The following is a 22,693-nucleotide window of genomic DNA, read 5'->3' as shown; positions in this document are numbered from 1 at the left end:
TACAAAAGCAGATTTTAGTGGTATTTTTTAATGATTTTGTTAATGTAGATATTTCCGTGTTGCTGAAATTTTGTCTTGTGGCAACTAAAGAAGTATATCAGTTGGAAATCAATTTTTACGCTCTGAAATGACAATGTAAACCCATCCTCTTTTGTACATTGTTCATGAAGTGTCTACTAAACCGGCAATTGAAAATTAAAAAGAAGGTTATGGTCTAAAATAAATCATTGAACAACTACAGTAAAATCGTACAAAAAATCAATCTAAAGTTTCCCATTCACAAAATGTCCTAATTTCATTTTCCTTGTGTTGTAGGACCCTTGTTTAGTCTATAGAAGAGTGCTTTGCATTAAAAGGAAAGATAGCCATCCAATTGTTTTCATATTCTTGAGTGCATCAATAGCACATTGCCTTAACATAGTTTGTGTTCCGGTAAAATTTAATTTCATTCACACTGTATAGACTTTCATATTATTGAACAAAATGAAACACTTGAAGTGGATATTTGAAGCCTATAACAATCTTTGAAACTAGATCATATAGCAAAGAAACAAATTGTAACCATGCTTTGTGCAAAGCATTGTGGTATTAAGCTTTAAAATCTGTGAGCTTAACAGTGTCGAACTCATCATATGGCTCTCGTGAAGGCTTCCATGAAGGTTCCCGCTCAAGGTGAATTTCAAACCCCGCTTATGCTTCTCTCGCCTGTCATCTGCTAGTTGCTTCGGAGGAGGTTCTTTGTTCCTAGAGTGCAGCTCTGGATGATCCTCTTGCAGTGGCACAGATTGTCCCTGTTGTTCCCGCTCTCGTTGCCCCTACATTTTATGTTGCTTCTAGGTCTCAGGTTGCTGTGGGGAGATTTGCTATCTCCTATGCCGATGTTGTTTCTTATGAGGCAAGTATTGGTAGTCCTACTGTGAAGGGGGGTGCCCATCCGACTGTGCTTGTAACTAACCCGCTTGTTCTTCACCTAGATTATGATATTGTTGATGAGATCAAGACTTATGGGGTGGATTACTTTGTTATTGCTGCTATTGTTCATTTTAGGAGTTTTTGGCCCTCTCTTTCAGATCTATATGCTTGGATCTCCAAATATTGAGAACCTGTCATTTTGGATTTAGTTCAAATATACCCTGTAGCAAGAGATTCTTTTATTGTGAAATTTGCAAATGCTGAACATAGAAAGACTATCCTGTGTCGTGGTTTCGAAATCTTGGAAGAAGAGGTTCCCCTTGATGGCCAAACCTTGGAATAAAGATTTTGACTCGACTATCGAATCCTTTAATAAGATTCCTCTGTGGGTTCGGTTGTTGAATCTTCCCCTTCACCTATGACTAAATTTAGCCCTAGAGGCTGTGGGGGAGGCCCTTGGGGACTTTTTGTTGGTTGATTCGAAGTATTCCAATGTGTATAAGACGACGTATGCTCACATTCTTGTGGAGATTGATGTCTCCAAGGGGCTCCCTGAGATGATTATGTTGGCCTCTCCTTTTGGTTTTTGGATTCAACTTCTTGATTGAGGGTATCCCCTTCAGATGCAAGAAATGTCATAAGACCGGTCATCTCATTGTGTGATGCTCCTCTAAAAAGGTTAGATTGAAGAAATCGTCTTCTTGGTGGTTGGGGGTTTCAGATGATCACTACACGGTTCAAAAAGTATCTTCTATTGCGGATGGGATGGAAAGCTCTTCTCAAATTGATCTTTTTTTGATGGAAGATTATGTTGTTGTCTTTGATGATTCAATTGTTGTCCCTAAGGCCGTGACTCATAATGTTGTTGTTGTCCCCTCTTCTGCTGTTGGAACTATTAATCTGAATGTTGTTTCAGCATGGTGTTTTTGTCCCTTCTTCTAAAGCTGTCCAAAACACTGTTGCTAGGGCTCTTTTAGATGTTTTATCTCCTACTACGCAGGTGTTGGGGGTTGGTTGTGGGGCTGATTGCCTAGATTGGCAAAACGCTGCTGGGAAGGTGGTGGATGGATGGACATCAGTAAAATGAAAAAAAGTTAAGTCCTCCAAACCTTCGTTCGATATGTCTTTACGATCTCAAAAGATGGGACCAAAATGGAATCTTGATAGTCTATAATGAACAAGGTTTCGGGTCCTTCCAAAACCTAGTGCTCGCCTACTCTTTTAGAGGTTGTTCCTTTTAGTCAAGCTCTCCTGGCCTTCAATGACATGTTGTTTCTTTGGTGTTTTTTTGGTTTAGGACTTAAATGTCTATATCTTTTGTAATCCATTGGGTTTCAGGTACCCGTTAAAAACTGTTTTACTTGATCAAAAAACAAACAGTTTTGAACTCAATAGTAAAGTGAAAGCATAACAATTAATATCTATTGAAGGTTTTAAAATGATACTCTCATTTAAAATTTTGAAAAATCTAGTGTTACCACCAAGGAAACCATCAGGTGTCATTTCAGTGTCCCATAAGCTGGTCAAAATAACGACAATCCACCTGATTAAAATTCGAAAAATGTGTAGCTGGCCTTTTTTGGGATTGTCTTTAAATTTACAGTTACATATTTATTAGAACATGTAGTTGTCTTTGGTAACTCAGCTGACAACATAACATAATCGAGAATTACTTAATTTCCATTTGCACAGAACAAAGTAAAATAACCAGATGCATATTTGAATTTCCATTTACACTAGATAAGTGAATACTAATCCATTTAATATAGCTCGATAAATTTGATTTCCTATTGCCAAATATATAAGCTGAAGATATTTACAGCATTGAATATTATATGAAGTCATCTTCAAGGCTCCGTGTCATTCTTTCAGTTTGTTGCAGTTGGGTGAAAAACATTTATTAAGATAAGACTGTTAAGGACAGTGTACTGATTTCTCAAGCCAAGTGATCCGTAAAACTGTAAAAACAAGTGAATTCATCAGCCTGAACAAAAAGGTGAAGGCCCTTAGTTGGCAACCGATTGAGACACATGTACCCTTCAAAATAAAGAAATCATTAATATTTAACTATCCATATGAGTTGTAATTTTGACAAAAAGAATCAGCATACGAATTTGAAAGACACTTTTAACAGATAACAGAGGAGACAATTCCCATATTCTGGAGTACGAGAACATGTAAAAATATAAACTAAGTTATAAAGTTTAAAGCATACAATGAGAAATTAAGAATGCAACTATACGAAACTCCTTTATTGCCATTACAAAACTCCCAAGATGAATGGACTACTTGTGTACATTTGATGAATACCAAGAAATCTGGAAATTTTATTTTAACAAATTATCTATGAAATATAATGACATTTCCGGCATCTATACTGCAATATTTAATGAAAATGACTAGTAATTCAAACCCCAACTTTCTTCACAACAATTCTCAACTTCTATTCTCCCATGTCAGGATTGACATTGAAGTCATAGTTCACCAAGAGAGTAAAGACTGAACAAAGAATTTTGGATCATGCTATCCCATATCACCGGGAGCTTGGTCACACCATTGGCACCAAGAGCATCCAGGTCTAAACACTGCCATAAGCTACATATCCACAGGTGGAGGGACTGAATCGGCAAAGTTTACAATTGACAAGTGAGAATATCTGTCACAACATACAAAAATTACCCTGGATCATTATGTCATCTTTAAACATTCAATATAATCTATGGTACTGGTTATAACCACTTTATATATAAGAAGAAATAGAGCTGCCTAAATGCAAAACAAAAAAGGCTACCTAGCCAAGGAAATATAAACTATAAAATAATGAATTTTGGATTGCTGTTCTGGAGATACCACATGTGCAAAGATATAAAATTGTAAGTCATGAAAATCAGATGCATCCTGCTGAAGCATCAAAGCAAGGGGCTGCAACAATGGGCATCTAAAATGTTTCCACAATACAAGAACATTATAATGACCAGACATTCAGCTTCTTAGTAACTTTATGCCAAATATTGGGTTAAACATTATATATTCACAAATTTCTGGTTTATTCTTTCAGACACTATTTGCTCAACTGCCCTTGTTACAAAACTGCAATCAAACAAAAAACTAAAAGCTATCTCATTTTACAACTCGTAACTTTATCTCTTCCTTAAAACAGTTGAGCACCTAAAATTAAGCAATGTTTCCTTATGTTCCACTATACGGAATTCAATTATTTTCAACTGATTGTGGACTACTCTACACATAAATATTGTTAAGTTTTGTTTACTCAACAGTAGTCAGATATTTTAAATTGATTGTGCAATATTTTCACATGTTGATATTGTTAATTTTTGTTCTCTTTTGAGATTCAGATCTGTAAGAAAGCAGTTTACAAGAAAGTAATACTCCATCCTAATTTTAACTAATTGTGAATTGTCCTCGGTAATTGTGGGGATTGATTGTAATTGCTTGCATCATGCTTATTCATTATTTTGATCACAGATTGGAACTCAGTTTTACTGCCATTCATTCAATTCTCTTTGACAACAAAGAAGTTCAGAGTCTACACAACAGTGGTGAAGGTTCTTCCTCCTCTTCTGAAGATTCAAAACTAGATGAAATCTCCTCAACTTCTTTATCTAGGGATATTGATTCAACTTTATCTGCTGTAAAAAGTTGAATCACGTCCTCTTTTTTACTTAGCTCCTGCGTTCTGATACAGATTCGGATTCGGGTTCAGGTTCACAGATTTGGCCAAAAAAGAAAATTGGGTGGGTTCCAATACCTTGGGTATCTGTGTGTGTGTATTTTATAAATTTATATATACATCATAAATTCATGTGTAACATGTTCAATGTCCATTCATCATTTCTTCGAAACTTCAAATATATAATAATAACAATAATAAGTTAGAAGCGTGATACTTATAAATCCATAATTGGCAATAAAATTATAAAAAAAACACCTCATATATCATATTCATACTTTGTAAAAGTATACACTGAAAAAATTAATTACAAGCCATATTTCATATCTAATATTATCTTCATTGTGTGTGCTTTATTGCTGAAATTAGGGTTTTAAAAGGATTTTAGATTTCTAAAACTATTAAAAATAGCATGTGGGGCCCATTTTTGGGCACCTACAACCTTGGTTGCCCATGGACTTCTCCCTGGTCCCTCACGCATTTGGATTGCCTGTGGATTTTGCTTTGTTGGATCCATAAGGAATCCAACCCCCCATGAGTATTGTAATCCACGCAGAATCCATGAAGAATCAGAACAAGAACAGTACCCGGATCAGATTCCAGGCCCATTCAGAGGAATCTAGTAACTTAGCTTTTTTAGTTTATGCTCTCTTCAATGTAACAGTAGAAGGCTTAGTTTTTTTTAAATAACACTTCTACTACGTGTCACCACCTATGAAATAGGCTCTCAAAGATTCTTTCCTTTCACATCGTACTATATCCGATGCATATACATTTCACAGGCTTGTTCTCCAACATTGTTTGCTTCTCCTAGCACACATGTCTCGCAGCCAAAAACTCTAAGATGTCTCAATGAAGGCTTATGCCCTGACCATGCCTCCGTAGGTGTTTTATCAACAAGATCTGATATAAGAGATCTCTCAATCAAGTAGCAAGCTGTTACAACTTTTTTTAGAGCCCAAAACTTTTGATCTAGACTAGCACCTCTTAGCATGCTCGTAGCGCTCTCCATCAACATCCTATTCATTCTTTTAGCAACTCTATTCTACTATGGAGAATACAGAGTTGTTTTCTATGTATGAGTGCCACAATCTTTACAAAATCTATAAAGATCATTAGAGAAAAATTCACCACCATTATCAATTCTCAAACATTTTACCAATCCTTGCTTTAAATAATTTAAATCAACTGAAAACTTCAGATTTACTCTTAGAAAAATGTACCCAGATATAATCATCAATACATGAAAGATAATATGTGAACTTTCCAATGGAAGGAACATTTCTAGGACCAAATACATCAAAATGAATAAGACCCAACAAACCACAAAATTTATGCGAAGTTGAGTAAAACTCAATGCAGTTTTATTTTCCAAAAATGCAATGCTCACAGAAATCAAAATCAAGATTACAATCATCCAAACTTTCAACAAAATTATTAGTTTTCAAGGTCCTTAGACCGTTCTCTCCAATGTGGCCAAGCCTCTATGTGCCATAACTATCTTATCTGCAGGTAACTTTGAGTCAGAAGAATAAACACCCTTATGTACCCAAAATCTATGATCATCTGCTGAAGATGAAACTCTCACCTTTTTCAAACAAAGTATCCACAAATTTGGTCTTCACAGAAAGTACTATTACACTCAATAGTGTATGCATCTAGCTTATACAATGTGCCAATTTTGACACCTCGCAATCACCATAGCACCTCTCAGCATTTTGCATCCTACATCAGAAAAGACTATTGCATACCTGAATCTAATAATTTACTCACAAATAACTAATTTGCTTTCAACAAGTGAGATGCAGAAGGCCATTAATCCTCCTTATTCCATCTTCAAGAAACATTTGTCTAGGCCCGTTAATGGGCTTTCATGGGTTCATCCACCTCAAGTGGTTTTGAAGCAGAGATGGGAGCCACTAGAGAAAGAATGGATCAAGATCAATTTTGATCATAACTCAAAAGGCAACTTAGGGCTTTCTGGTGCTAGTTATGTGGTATGAAACTACACAGGAAATATCCTTGTGATTGGGACAAAAAGTTTCGCTAAGGGTAAAAATTACCAGGTAGAAGTTTAGGCAGCCCTATTAGCAATCAAAACGACAAAGTCCCTCAACACCAATAAGCTTCACCTGGAGGGAGACTCGCTAATCATTGTCAATGTGATCATGAAAGGGAAATCAAATATTTGGTGTTTAAATAAATTCTTTGATTGAATCCTTTAAAGGCTTTAAAATATAACCCATGTAAAGTGTGAAGGAAATGAAGTTGCACATACTATGTCTAAAGTTGGGATGTCACCGAAAGAAGAGGGAAGAGAGGAAATGATAGAAGATTTATGGAGCATTAACAAGGAAAGGTTGGAATTGGCATCTTAGTAGTCCTATTGGTTAGTAGATGTTAGAATGCTGGTCTTATGGACTTAAAAAATATGAGTGGGAGGAGAGTATCCCATCCGCCTCACGTTTGCCTCCTTGTTAGTTTAGTTTTGAAATTGTCCACTGTTGTTGCCTCCTCTCCACTAGCCATTAAGGGGAGTGTTATGATAACACGAGGTAGTTAATACCACTTGAGGAAACAATTAGAAGATTTGCGAGACCTCGTGGCTCATCCTTACATGGACATAAGACATTTATTTCATCACACAACAAGGAAGACCCTGGCAGGCCTATTGAGTGATTGGTACTCATTAAAAGAAGAGTCTAGATCCAACCAAGGAAAATATAGCGATGTGGAGCAGAGAAATTGATAGCCAAACGGCAGGTACAGAATTGGCATTCTTTCCAGGTGTTGCCAGAGGACAGCAAGTAAGAACTAGGTAAATATGGAAGCTGATTTCACCCTCACGACGCTAAGGCAGAAATAAAATTTCCTAAGGAATTAACCAAGAAGAGGATGAAAGGCATTTCATGGTGGATAATCCACAATTTTGGAAAATCCTAGATTTGTTGTTGAGAAAAGAGTTCATGGTTACAAAGCATCATTATAGATCAAACATCGATGCTATATCTGCAATGTTTTCTTGGGAGTTGGAGTTGGGTTCAAAAGTGGAGGCCCCCTGGGTCATGCACACTTGTGTAACGCCGGAATGGATAGGGGGAATGATCCCATTGTTGGTATTTACACGGACTCCTTTCAAAATAATGCAGACATAAAGGTATTTACACGAACTCATCTGCAGTACATATTAGCATGCTTTCAAAGGGAACTATCCCTGAAGCATTTAAAACCTTTTCTTTTGGTTAACTATACAGGTTTCTTTCTCATAATATCCCATTTCTCATCTCTTAGAAGATAGGCTCAATCAATAGTCTCTTTCCTAAATATTACCTTTGTTGTTCATTGGCATTTTGTGAGAATGATTTCAGGCTAAAACTTGAAATAGTTGTGTGTTTAAGATATGAGCTAAAAGGAACTATTTTTTCTGGTTCTCATTTTTGTTGTTTAAGAGATTGAGCTCGTTTTTCAAATAGTTTTACAAATTTTGGTATTCAAATTTAGCTAATTATTGAAATGGTTGAATTTTTATTCTAGCAAGTGACATTTTCCTTAACTATTAGCAAAACCTACATTTGTTAGGACAAAGTTCAAAGCCCTCTGCAAATAGTTGGGGAACCCATATCAATCATTAAAAACTAACAATTCGACTCAAATGTCTAGGTAGTTCGAAGGAGTTTCAGCATAATCATAGTCATTACATTTTTTTTACAACCAGATAATTCTAGCCTCTTCAAAGCAACCTATTTAAAGAGCACTTCTACACTTGGTAATTAAATGCTTCAAATGTGCTATTCTAAATAAAAATACTTTAGAATTTCCTAACCATTTTTAACTAGATTTTATTTGACTGTATTCACAAAAGTGAAAAGAAAATATACTCATTCTTATCTGATGGAAATGCTTCTTTCCTTACACAAGCCCAATCTTTGGCTTCACCCTTGTCCTGGTTGACTGTTTGAATCACTTGCATTGCAGCATCTTTCAACCACTTATGCAACTCAGGAAGCCTCCATATAATATAATTTTTTTCCACATATATCTGTATGAGATGGTCAAGTGAGGGACTTCCTGTTTCAGCATATGCAAAATGTGGATGCTTAAGAATTTGCGGCCATGCTCCATCCTTCAAAGGTGCCTTGTCTACTATCTTTTTTAAAACTAATGGGTGAAGCATGAGTGCTTGCTTGAGTAAATCAATGGATGGTACAGAATCTGTTTGAACTTGAGACTGCTTCATTGGTGCCTCACATTCAAGATAGAAGCGTGCAACTGCCAGAGAAAATGAAAAGTTGGGAAGGAGCCAAAGAGAATTGTCACTGACAAATTGATCAGCAAACAACTCCAGCCATTCATATTGCTTAGCCCTCAGAGAAAAATAATCAATAAAAAATTGAGCCCCAACAGGGTCATCTGAATCCAATAAAAGTAGCATTTTACAAACTTCAAGAGCAGATCGATGACAACCTCTGCGGTCCAGGTTTTGCATATGACAGAGAAGGGCTGTAAATAATGGCTTATTTGAATCAGAACTATAATGTAGTCTACAGTCACCACGAATTGGATTAAATAATGGATGCCATGCACACTCCAAAGCATATAAAGACTTCTCAATCGCTTCAGCAGATCTTTGGTACTCTCCAGCAAACTTGAATGCATCTGCGAGAGCTAATAGTGATTCCACATGGTAAGGATGTTGAACCAATACAAATGCAATACCTTGTAGATCATTCATGCCCTTTGCTGCTTCAAACTTCTTTTGTGCATCCAAATATGAGAATGAAGGCATGTACCTGACAAATCAAAGCACCAAAGTCAAGACCTGCCATTATTCAGTTGTTTGTTTAACATGACAATGTAAAATCGAAGTTTAGAAAGTAGTTCAAAATAACTGCAGTAAAAGAAAAGATAAAAGATATACAGAAAAAGAACATACTGCATAGCAAACAGTAATTATGTCCAAACAAATAGACAACTAAATCTTCCCATATAGGATCCATGCATACATTCACAAATCCACTTACAGACATCTGTGCACACTTATTTGATATGTAAAACAAATGTGTGCATCAACAAAATTCAAAGGAATGTAGCCAATAACCTAGAAACCCAAAGACCCAGCAAAGCACCAAATTCAACCTACAGTTGCATAATTCACCTTAAACATGCAATAATATTTTAAATGCATTAAACAAAACAACTCAGTTATTTGAGAAATTAACATTGCAGAGCATGAGCTAACAATTTTAAATGGTAGCACTCTTTTGATGTTCGCAAACAATTCTTCTCTTCAAAGTAGCCTTCAATTCCAAACAGAAATATCAGCCTACAGTTGCATCATTAACCTTAAACATGCAATAATATTATACATGCATTGAAAAAACTAATAATCAATTATTTGACATAGATCTTAATTAGAGAGCAGCTAACACGTTCGAATGAACTTAGATATATCATCCTGCTTACTCAAGGAGTCAACACTTCGAAGAAGCAACAATAATATCTTCTTTCAAGACTTTAAAGCAGCAACAACAGGTAAGTTGTATCACAACCCCTGTACCTTCTTGTCATGATAGTGCAAGACAAAAGCTAAACCCAAAAGATTTTTTAGTATTTTTTAATATAGAAATGATGAAATCCAAGAAAAAGCAACAACTGAACCCTAAATTGAAGTAAAACGCAAAATCAAAAGTTTTCGGCAATATATGGCATACACTTTATCCAGAAAAAATTAAACAAACAATAATGCATTACAGAAACCAGAAAATATTATATATAAGGCATGCCTATATTCAGTGAATGCATAAGAAAATGACTATCATGTCTACCCTTCTTGAACCTTGATTAATTATTAGCACCAAAATAAGTATTTGTAATTATCAACTCCACAAGATTAGATGAATATTTTTGAAACCGATTTGTCATTTAGATGTCTAAAGCAGCATTTGTCGACTGGAAGTAATACTTTAAATGTCCATTTGGTATTGGCATCATTCATTGATGTCTTCTATCACAAATGGTTTGTTGACCTATTGATCGTGCAATAGAGAGGATTGTTTTCCAGGATTCATGCATACCAGGCATGTACCACAACAGATCTGATATCGATGGCTTCTAGAGTTTACTTTTCGCTGAATTTGTAAAGTTTATTATCAAAAATCTACTGCAAGCTAAGATCAGCAATGTAAAACACAAACCTTGGTATTTACTGATGTATAGATTAAATGTCTCATAAATGCTGTTGTAGTTGATATCTCTTTACATTAATAAAAATTGGCCAATAAAATCCCTATGCAAAAAATGTAGAGCGTAGTCAAAAAGAAAGTCTAGATAAAAGTTTGAACCAATGCCAAGTTGGGGAAATCAAACACTTTGGCAGATTTGCAGAGGAAACCTACTGAAATTTTACCATTTGAACTGCTGGAGTGATCCTTACTGTGATGAGGAATAATTCTGAGGTCAAAAGAATCACCCGCCAGCAGCAAACAGTGTGTATACCACCACTTGGAAACATTTCCAATAGCTAAAGCTAAAACTCAGGCAGATAGACAAGATAGCCTTTATCTATGGCTGTTCTTCAATATAGAAAGGAGGGGGCACTCCCTCTTATTGAACAACCCAAACTACATCTCCCATCATCCCTAAACCTAAACACAATTCTAAGGACCCCCATTGTAGAGTGAAGCTCATTTATCCATGAGATCCTATACACCAACCACCACTGCACCCCCTACCATAGATAGGTGGGACTCTCACCAAGTAAAACTTACCTACTTACATCAGGCCTTGATCTATATTTTTCTTTTTGCAGATGATGTGGTCCTCTTGGCCTCATCCTCGGAGCGATTCCGGAGACTCCTTGATGGTCCTGCTTCCTTCGGTGACTTGTGACAACTGACCATGAATCTGAAGAAGACTAAGCTGATGATGGTCTTCAATTGACTTAGGATCTTGCACCTCCATTTCTTCTTCCAGGGCAAGAACATCGAGATCTCGTCATCCTACACAAATCTGGAGGTCAAGTTCCCTTGCCCTCATATTAGCATGAGATCTGTGCTCTAGCCTCACATCAACAAAGGGTATGGTTCTTTGGCCCTTGTTGAGAGACAGTGTTTCAAGCATCATTTTCAGGACACAAAGTCTAAACTGACTCTTATGGACACTTTGATTAGACCAACTCTGCTATATAGGTTTGTGGTGTGGGGGCCCTCCTAGCTTGAGGTGGATTGGGCATCGATGAAGCAGGTTCAGACACTATTTCTTCGGTGTATTATCTATTGTTGGTAGACCACTCCACATAGTATTGTCCAGGCTGAATTTGGGGTGCATCCTTTCAAACTTGGTACTAACTTTGATTTGATATGGTTCCAACAACGCTTACAGCGTTTCACAAAATTCTTCAGAGGGTCGCCACAGGTATACTTCCCTTGCCTCCTGCAAATGATGTTTGCAGACAACGCGCAGCAAGATTGGTCATGTCATGTCAGCAAACCTCATTCTTAAGAAAGCTATAGGTTTTCTACAGATAAATTGACATGAAAATTTTCAGAAAGCTGATCATTACTAACATGAAGCCTTTGAAGGCTGTTATTGAGTGATGGCCTTGAAAGAACCACCAGATCAGTTCTAAAATATTCCTTTTTGAAAGATTACTTGGCATTCGCATATTCACATAAGTGATTATTGTTACTATATTTGTTTGTTATAGGTTTGTTGTACATCTAATTTGTTGTTAGAGGATTTGTTTATCTAAATTAGGATTTGATTGTCCTATAAAATATGTACTTCATTTGATTGAATTATAACATGGAAACTATTATTTTGTATGCTCTCAAAAATTATATGGTGTCAGGGCCCTGATAGTTAATGCCAATAACCTAACTTAGACTTGAAGTTGTCAATGTTGGGGAACATCCAAGTTCTGCAAAATTTGACTCGAACAAACCATAATGTTTGGAGTCATAAGATCCCAACAATTTGTGAGTTCAGAAACCTCACAAAGATCCTACTCGAACAGGACAGACCAAAGACCAATGTCAAAGACTATGACAGAGGTATAACAAAGCCTTGTTGATACTTAAGTTGTATATTAGAGATGACTTGATTCCTAAGTTCGCAATGAAGAATCTGTTGCAGATCTATCGACCAACTTCTGTGATAAGTACCAGATTTTGAAAGCAAACAAATTGTTGCTCTTGAATAATCAGCTATACTCCTCTCAGTTGCAAAGAGATTTGGTTTCAGACAGTTACACTGCCATCAGGGATGGAGGTAAATCGGAATTGGGGACAAGTTTCCAAGAGGGGGAGACAAAGGGGCATCAATTTTGGGACGGCAAGGGGACAGTGGCAGGGGATGGTGGGGGTGGGGGTGACTATGCTATATACTATATGGTGCTTAAAATGCTAGCTAGGAAAAGATGTCTAAGACATAAAGATGTAAAATAGTAAATTATTAAATACTTAACATTGAACATTGAAGTTTTCAATATTGAATAACTAATTAGAAATTAGAATCCTCAATTCTACATAATGGTAAAATTTTAAATTATTTAATCTTTAAAATGTGTTTTTTTTTTTTAATTTACTTTTTCATGTTGTCGTGAAGGGAGACGCCTAGGCGCCCCCAAAATGCTCAAGGAAAGTTGTTGCATCTCCCTCAGCATTCCGAAAATGTGAGGACATCCCCGTGTTTTCGGCAGCAGTTTGAGGTGGCACTGTTGGGGACACCGGAACCCACTCCCCAGTGTTACCCTACTTCGAGAACGCTCATTATTTTGCTTTTGGGGGGGGGGGGAGGCAAGGGGGGGCACGTTCTCGAGGAACAGTAGTTTCAGACTATATCATGCATCTTTAGGATGTGCCAGATCAATCAGTGTCTATTAAGGAAAATATAGGCAATGAAGATAAGGTTAGCACAGTACTAAGAGGGTTGCCAGTATCTTATGGAGCTTTTGTTTGAAGTAAAATCCCCATCATAAAATAAATAATAAAATATATTTTCCGTATAAAGGACTCTATCTGTTCAGTTTATCTCAAGGCCCATTTTTATTTTTGTAGGTGTTTTCCTATCATATGTCAGCACCTTGTTTCTACCTCTGGAGTTTTCCTTTGACAGGGTACATATGTCTGTTAGGTTGGATGTCTTTGGTATGCGATTTGATGTGTTTGTTTGTATTGCAAATTCCATTTTGAGGTCTTCTTTGTTCGCCATTTTGGAATTGAAAGATCTTCCCTACTTCTTGTGCAGTTTCGGTGGGTATCAGCCCTACCCTAGTTTACTTGTTGGTATAGTTTGCTTCGGATCAAGCCTGTCTAAAGTGCCATCTTTGCTTGCAACTATAAATCTGTACTATGGCGAATACATCCAATAATTGTCTCTGGCATTTATCATCATTCTTGGCATCAACAGTATTTTGTATTTCTTTGTTGGTATTCACATAATTGATTGTGCATACAAACTCCTTTATTTTGGTATTGGTTAACACCTTGGAGCATCATTGCCATTCGTACAGCCTACGCAAAATATCTCATCATTAGCACTCACTGTCGATCCCAATTGCACCCCATCATCCATCCTTGTTGTACACCCAAACTTTGCCAAACTATCATATGTCTTGCATAGTCACCATCATCATACAATAGCATGTCTTGGTTCTACGGCTACAACCCAATGACCTTCCTAACTTGTATGGTCCCTTACCTTGCATGCCCTCATACACTATCACCGTACAACCTCTAAGAACATCATCGTACGGACTTCAAGTAACATCGTATGGCCCAACTCAAGTGACTACCACCGTACGACTTTTGGTTTGTCTCTTCCAAACTCGTTTGGTCCATCTATATGCCGTATTGCCCATCAAACTCCCGTACAACCCCTCTACTACCATACGCCTAGTCTAAGGTGTACGCTTCAACTATCCAACTCTACGGAGCACTAACATGAAACTTCCATCATCAATGATCGTAGGACGGGCGCATTACAGTGGTATCAGAGTTGATGGCCCTACCAGCCTATGGGAAGTGAATGTGATAATATACCAAGAAAAGGAGGCAGTATCACTCAGTAGAAAGGGAGATCCCCAAGATCCCACTGCCGAAGTCATGTCTTTACTAAAAGAGCTCACGAGGAATCAAGCCCAAATCAATGACACTCAGCATCTCATGGAGGAAACATTGCAAAAATTGGCCAAAGGCAAAATATCTAGAGAACACAATGGGCACAATGATGACTCTATTACAAGAAGGAAAAACCCTAATCCCTCACACTCTCTCCCCTCCATGTCGACATTCCCTCCAAGGTCTAAGACACCGCATTAAGGACAGTAATCAACTTTCGAAGAAATGCAAGAACAATTACGAGAAGATTAGAGGGATCCAAATATGGAGGGGGATATATTCTACAAAGGTTATGTCGAGTTAAGAATGAGATACTCCGGTGGTAGAAAACGTAGTCACTTTAATGATGACCTAAAGGGAAGCTAAGAAAAGTAAATCTGTCTTTGTTTGATGGATCTAGATCAATCTCTTCTCGAGCATGAGTGATGAAGGTTGACACATACTTCCAACACAATATGATGCCCGAGGAAGAAGTAATTGAATTTGCCACACTCCATTTGGAAGGAGTGGCACACAAATGGAGGCATTACAGTATTGTTACTCTCATCTATGACCAAGTTAACACTTACGTCGAGTTTCCAAATAAGCTTATAGAAAGATTTGATGGTAAAGAACCAAAACTCAATTTTAAAGAAATGGCACAGATAAGAAAAACCAAGTCAGTTGACAGTTACATCGCTGAGTTTCAAAGACTCTCTATGTTGGTTACAAACATTTCGGAGAGACAACAGATCATGTTATTCACGGATGCTCTAACAACCACTCAAGGGATCGGTAAAAGGGTTTAATCCTAACACCCTCTTTAAGGCAACCAAGAAAGCCCAAAACATGGAGACATCATCAGCCTCATCTTCTTGAAATTATTCACACTACAAAACACCGTTGGTTCAGAAGGAAAAAAACAAACCTCCTCCTAAGAAAACAGCATTGGATGAAGCCATCAAACAAAAACTTAGGAACAGAAAACTTTGTTTCTCCTCCAAAGAGTTGTGGGAACTATTATGAAGTAATTGGTAAAATACTTGCTTGTTATTAACGGAGACCAAGAGGTCATTATATACAAAAGAATGGAACGATGTTTCCTTAGGAAACAATCATAAAGAAAAGACACATTCTATTCTAGCTGAAAGAAAGCTAAAAAGGCTACAACTAACTTAAGCTGACTAAATATTGGAAACATTCTAATATTTACCATAGTTTACAAATAGATTACCATTAACTAATAATAGACGATTCTCTATTATCATAATACCCTCCCTTAATGGTTAATCTATCAACAAGATCAAGCTGTCCTCTAAATTTGACAAACTTATCAGGACCAAGAGGCTTGGTGAGAATGTTTGGAGTCTGATTTGTGGTAGGAACATACTGCAAATCTATTGTCCCGTCTTCAATCAGTTGTCGTATAGTTCATGGAAGACTGGATTTCGAGCTAACTCGATAACGCCTTCATCATCAACAAACGGAGCAGTTGGCCTTGCTGGTGACATCTGCATATCCCCAAGCATCCAACAAAGCTAAATAGCTTTACATCTTGCCTTAACAGCCCCTTTGTATTCGGCCTTTCTAGAGGAGAGAGAAACTGCCCACTGCTTCTTGTTGGTCCATGTTACAACACCGGATCCCAAACTAAACACATCCAAAAGTTGAACTTTTATCGTCAACAAAGTCTGCCCAATCTGAATCTGTGAACCCACTGAGTCTAGGATTAGAATTTCGAGAGTATAGAAGCACATAATCTGAAGTGCCCTTCACATAAAGAAGCGCACGCTTTGCTCTCATCCAATGATCAACCTTAGGACTGTCATAAAGTTGGAGATGTAGCTGACTGCGAAGATGAAGTCAGGCCTAGTAGCAGAGAGGTAGAGGAGGCTACCTACTAGTTGCCTGTATGTAGTATCATCAACCAAAGGAGAATCTGACTTGGCTAATAACTTGACACCTTTCTCATAGGTGTAGATACAGACTTGCAATCCTGCATACGGAATTTTTCTAATAAAGCCCTGGCATATTTGGACTGAGAAATAAATATACCAAAAGACTGCTACCAAACTTCAACACCTAGACAATAATGCATGAGCCCAAGGTCAATCATATCAAAAGACTGGCATAAATTATGTTTGATTCCCTGAATCAAAGATGTCGAACTGCTAGTGATGATCAAATCATCCACATAAATAACCAGAAGGATGATGTCACTGTCAATAGTCTTGATGTACAAATTTGAGTCTGAAGAACTCCTCTTGAAGCCTTGATCACTGAGGTGCTTATCAATTTTTATGTACCATGCCCGAGGGGCTACTTCAAGCCATAGACAGCTTTTACCAATCTGAGAATCTTTTGGTCTTTACCAACAACCTTGAAACCATGAGGCTGCATCATGTAAACCAAGCACTCTTGAGGTCCGTTTGATGGACCTTCCAACCAAACTGTGCTACCATGGCTAGGACTAATCTGATGGTGCTCATCTTTGCAGTAGGAACAAAGGTTTCCTCATAATCAATGCCCTGACACTGAGAAAAGCCCTTCGCAACTAAACGAGCTTTGTACTTATCAAAAGTATCATCCAATTTGCATTTGATTTTGTAAACCCATTTGCAGCCAATAGGTTTCTTCCCTAGCAGAAGATCAGAAAGGACCCAAGTCTTATTCTTCAGCAGGCTCTGGTGTTCAAATGTCATGGTTTGTTCCCACTCTGGAATTCCTTTAGCCTCGGATTTAGTTTGAGGTTCAAACACACTATGAATGTTGGCCATTAGAGCAAAGTTGATAGACTCTGTAGGTTTGCTCTTTTTCTGAGCAGTTCTCCTGTCAATGAGCTCATCGCCACGAAGATCAGCAAGTGTCTTAGCCCACCACTTAGATTGGAGATGAGAACGACCAACATCAATATCAGAAGATGCTTGGTGATCAAGTTCCTCATCAGAAGAATCTAGATCAAACTCAAGTGAAGCATCTACAAATCGAGGTGATCTTGCAAGAGAAGCTAGAGGGATCTGTATAGGGATCACTGGTATAACTCGAGCTGCAAGAGCTACTAGAGCCCTTCCATTAGGTGCACCTAATGGAAGCCTAACTCCCAAATAGAAGCCTTCGTAGGCTGGTCTACTAGATCAGAAACAAGAGAAACAGGCATGAAAGGTCATCACTGCTCATCAAAGACTACATCACGACTGTAGATGAGATGTAATGTCTTAACATCAATCAGGCAGTAGGCTTTATGAAGACTATTGGATCCAACAAGCATGAATTTTCTGACGCTTGGCATCCAACTTGGTGTGTGACGCATCAGGGATCCAAACAAAAGCAAGGGAGCCAAAAACCTTCAAGTGACTGATTCTGGGCTTGCGACCTAACCAGGCCTCTTCCGGAGTTTTACCTTTAACCGCCACGGTGGGTGATCGATTCAAAACATAAACTGCAGTGTTGACTACTTCTGCCCAGAACTTCTTCGGAACATGTTTGTGTTCGAGCATGGATCGAGCCATCTTGGTGATTGTTCTATTATGTCGTTCAACTACACTGTTCTGTTGTGGTGTGTGGAGTGTGATTAACTGGTGTTTGATGCCATGAGTATCCAAGAAGTTAGAGAAATCATTAGAACAAAATTCCCCCCCATTGTCTGATATAAAAGTAATAATAGATTTCCCAAACTCTTTTTCAACTAAAGGTTCAAACTTCTGAAATACAAGAAATGCATCTAATTTCTTTTAAAGGAAATACACCCACATTTTTCTATTGAAATCATCAACAAACAACAAAAAATACCTAGACCCAAGAACAGAAGGAGTGGCCATAGCGCCGCAGATATTGGCATATAAAAGCTGAAGTACCTAAGAAGCTCGCCAAGAATTGCCACTGGTGAAAGGTGTGTGATGTTGCTTCCCAGCCTAGCATGCATCACAAACTCCAAGCTATTGAGTCTGAATCTCTGGCAATCCAAGAACAAGCTCATCCCGAGAAAGCTGTGAGAGATAATGTGGATTTAAGTGCCCATATCGCCAATGCCAAAGTGTGCTAACAGAACACCGCCGACAGCCATAACTAAGTCCTAAGAATCACCTGAATCAGTAAGTCAAAAAAGACCATGATCCTCAAGACCCACTGCAATAGTAGACTGAGTCACCCTATCAGTAATGGTACACCGATGTTGCAGCAACTGACTAACTGAGAGTAGATTTAGTTCCATCCCTAGAACATAGTACACTTCGACAAAAATGAGATTCCTCCCAACGGACTGAATCTGAATCTTGTCTTTGCTAACAATAGTGTACTCTTCTTTGCCACCAACAATAATAGAGTCTGAATAAGGCTGGTAGTCAGTGAACCAGTCTCGACGATGGGTGAAGTGATGAGAGGCACTTGAATCAATGTACCAGACCAATGACTTGACATGATCTACAAGTCTTTTAGCCATGAAGGCATAAAAGGCATATTATGTTTGCTCTGTGTGCTCTGAACTGTTCACTTTTAATTGCAAACCAGATTGCTTAGATTGTGCAACTAAGCATTTCCAACATTCAACCTTCATGTGCCCAAACTTGCAAAAATAGTTGCATTGAATGTTCTTCTTCCGGGAGTCGTCTGAAGCAGTTGGGCACATGAAGGTTTAATGTCGTTTTGCTGAGACAACTGCTAAAACTTGCCTTTATCCTTCTGAAAGGGTTTAGCAACAAAGGCTTGCTCTGTGGAGGTGGAGCTAGAGAGTAGCTACCGAACTGTTGTTTCCACCAATCTTATTGAAGCAAATGTGTGCAAAGATCAATGAACTTCAAATCAACACCAGAAGACGTGATGTTGAAAGTCTCGATAAAATGCTCGTAGGACTTCAGTAAACTTTGAAGAGTGATAACCACAATGTCCTCTTCCTCCATCTTGCGACCGATGGCAAGGAACTGATCATGGATTTCCCGAATCCTATTCAAGTGTGCCTGAAGCGAGGTTCGCTCATCCATGACTATAGAAAACGTGTTTTTCAAAAAAAAAGCTCTGCTTTCGTCAGAAGTCGCATGAAGACCTTTGAGATGTGTCTAGATCTCGGCAATTGTCTTGCTGCACAGAATCGGAGAGAATTGATCATCAGCCACAAATAATTTGAGAAGCATCATCGCCTCATGATTATTTAGATAACATGTACCCTGATCATGACCAAGAGCAATCGGACGCTTTGTAACACTCAGAACAAGTTGATCGGTGTTCCAATATTCAAAAATTGCAATGATTCGCTACTGCCGAGTGCCATAATTTTGACCATTGAGTTTGGAGTTGTGCTCGAGCAAAATGTTCGTCAGAGATGCCCTAGCACGTTTTTCAATGAAAAATGTGAAAATCTGTGACAACACGTTCTTCAAGGCAAAAAAATGGAAGACCCAAAAAAATTGAAGTGTCCCAGAAGAGAGCTCGAAAAACCCAAAAGGAATATGTTGTCGATTTCTAGATCTGCCAGATCGAAAATTGAGGCATGAAAATCGAGGCACCCAAAACAAACAAACCCAATTGAGCTCTCAAAAAACCCACCATGAATCTAAAATCAAAATTAATTTTAGAGCTCAAAATTTAGGGTTTCGAGCAAAACCCTAACTGACAACCATGAATGGTCGAAGTTGCAGAAAAATGACAGATTTGAAGACCAAAGACATTCAATCTATAGTAAGAAACAACTAATCTAAAGTCGTTTTTACGTATAAATGTCAAAAAAAACCCTTTTTCAAGTGGTTGCCAGTCGTGGGCAATGGAGAAACGACGACTTGAGTTGCAGAAAAAACGCCCAAGGAAATCACAATTTTCTTTTAGACACGATTTGGAGAGCCACAATTTGTAGATATAGAGAAAAAAAGCAGTGCTTTGGGGTTGCAGATCAATTCATCAGACACGAGAAGTCAATTTTTCCAAACCAAGAAATCACTAATTTGCAGATTGTGATTTTCATAAAATGCCCAAGAAAACACGCAATGTTTCTAGAGAAATTTGCAGATATTTTTCTTTGAAACCCTAGCTGTGATTATGTAATGGGCACCCCTGGATGTCCCAAAAAAACTAAACCAAATTGCTGAAAGGAATTATGTCAAACAGTTTGCATTCAACTTCTTATTTCTCCGTTTAATGTATTAAACCCCTTATAACTCCGGAAATCAAACGTTTATTGTTTGTTGTGTTTCGTGCATGGAATTGGTATCATACAACATAAACAAGAAAGAAACTACAATGATATGCAAAGTGGAAATGAACGGCTGCTAATAAAATGTTATTTTCGGAATTCATAAAACCAAATACATAACAGATTTATCAACTCACTAATTACTTCAGCAGTATTGACATAATACTCCAACCCATGCTTACGAACTTGCTGCTACAATACTTTGTCCTTCAATCAGTCCACTACCTTCATAATACCATTCCCTCCAAGCGGCATAAGCGTCGGACAAGTAGTGAAGAAGATACGAGCAAAATACCAAATCTACCTGTAGCCGGAAATGCAACTAAACTGCCTGATAATGAAGCCAATAACAAAGAATTCCAAAGGCCAAACCCCAAGGGAATGACGTCTAGAATGTTACAAGAGAGGATAGATGTCCTCAAATGCCAAGAACGGAGCTGCAACTCACACACCAGTTTCTTCTCATATTCAACCTGCCTAATGAAGCCACAAATGCTTCCTTTTATTCTATTTCCAAGGGTCCGCTCAACTCATATGGGCAATGTGGGATAAAAGATGTGTAATATATAAAACATATATTAAAATACCCCTTATGTCTCCCTTGGGTACACACTACCATAAAATAAATATTAAAGTAACACTTCAATATTTTACAATTAAACTAAACATTACTTTAATAAAACTTCAGGCATTAAAATGTATTAGCAATCGGACTCCGAATAATGCGAGTGATAGCTCATCGGAAAGCTCTCACCGAGGAGTATCGAATTCCAATCACCAAAATTGACCTGCACTATGTCCTGCCGACTTACTAAAAATAGTAAGTATGCCTGAAACTGAGTAAATCAACTTCGTTTTGGCCCAAACTAGAAATGACTAGGCCAAAACACTCCAGGATCCCATTAAACCCTTCGTTAGCCCTCGGGACCATGTAGAACAAGGCTAACGCACACACACTTGGTCAACTGCTAAAAGATGGGATCATTACAGATTAGGTATTAGGAAGCAAGTAAATCGAGGTAAAGATTAATTTCAAAAATAAAAAACCAAAAATTTCAATAAGAAATTATTATTTTTGAAAAAAATCCAACCATGCTCGGATACCATATTACAAAGTAATTAGTAAAATACTTGCTTGTTATTAACAAAGACTGAAAGGTCATTATATACAAAAGAATGGAATGATGTTTCCTTAGGAAACGGTCATAAAGAATAGAAACATTCTATTCTAGCTAAAAGAAAGCTAAAAACGCTACAGCTAACTAAAGCTAACTAAATATTAGAAACATTCTAATATTTACAATAGTTTACAAATAGATTACCATTAACTAACTTTATAGAAGAGCTGGATGACATGGAGATTATTCTAGGCATCCAGTGGATGCAGACACTTGAAGAGTACATACAGAGCTTCAAGTGCATGGAGTTCTCGTTTGACGTTGATGAGAAAAAGGTTCTCCTAAGAGAAATGGTAAATGATGGGCCAAAGGAGATATCTGCGCAATGTATGAAGGCCATCTTCCAACATAGTGACATTTACCTAAGCAACACATTACTTGGTCTCGACAAAACCTATAAAGGGGCAACATGTATGCTACCAAGATGATGAGCCTCAAGCCATATTGGATAAGCATGATATGGTTTTTGTCGACATTCCACCTAGCAAAGCTCCACACCGAGGTTTTGAGCATACTATTGAATTGGAGGCTAGCACCAAGCTTGTCATCACCACACCATACCATCATCCCAAGAAGTTTAAGGGCAAAATTGAAGAGACAATTCAGGAGCTTCTTGACAACGGATGCATCAGTCCTA

At 37.8% G+C, this 22,693-nt stretch overlaps 1 protein-coding gene across 1 annotated transcript in view; it reads right to left on the bottom strand.

Annotated features, from left to right (window-relative positions):
* Window positions 1–3,149: 3,149 nt before the first annotated feature.
* LOC149562584 (transcription factor-like protein) overlaps window positions 3,150–22,693 on the bottom strand; it is a 75,471-nt gene continuing 55,927 nt past the window's right edge. The window contains exons 3-4 of the mRNA XM_089826064.1: window positions 8,482–9,393; window positions 3,150–3,568 (exon numbers count right to left, since the gene is read on the bottom strand). Coding sequence (XP_089682190.1) covers window positions 3,508–3,568; window positions 8,482–9,393 — 973 coding nt within the window. The 3' untranslated portion in view covers window positions 3,150–3,507. The remainder of the gene's footprint in view (window positions 3,569–8,481; window positions 9,394–22,693) is intronic.

The sequence above is a fragment of the Cupressus sempervirens genome, chromosome 4 (genome assembly GCF_028749045.1).
Source record: "Cupressus sempervirens isolate cs-2001-9-10 chromosome 4, ASM2874904v1, whole genome shotgun sequence".
Taxonomy (NCBI): domain Eukaryota; kingdom Viridiplantae; phylum Streptophyta; class Pinopsida; order Cupressales; family Cupressaceae; genus Cupressus; species Cupressus sempervirens.
This window is presented reverse-complemented; position numbering and strand designations above follow the sequence as displayed.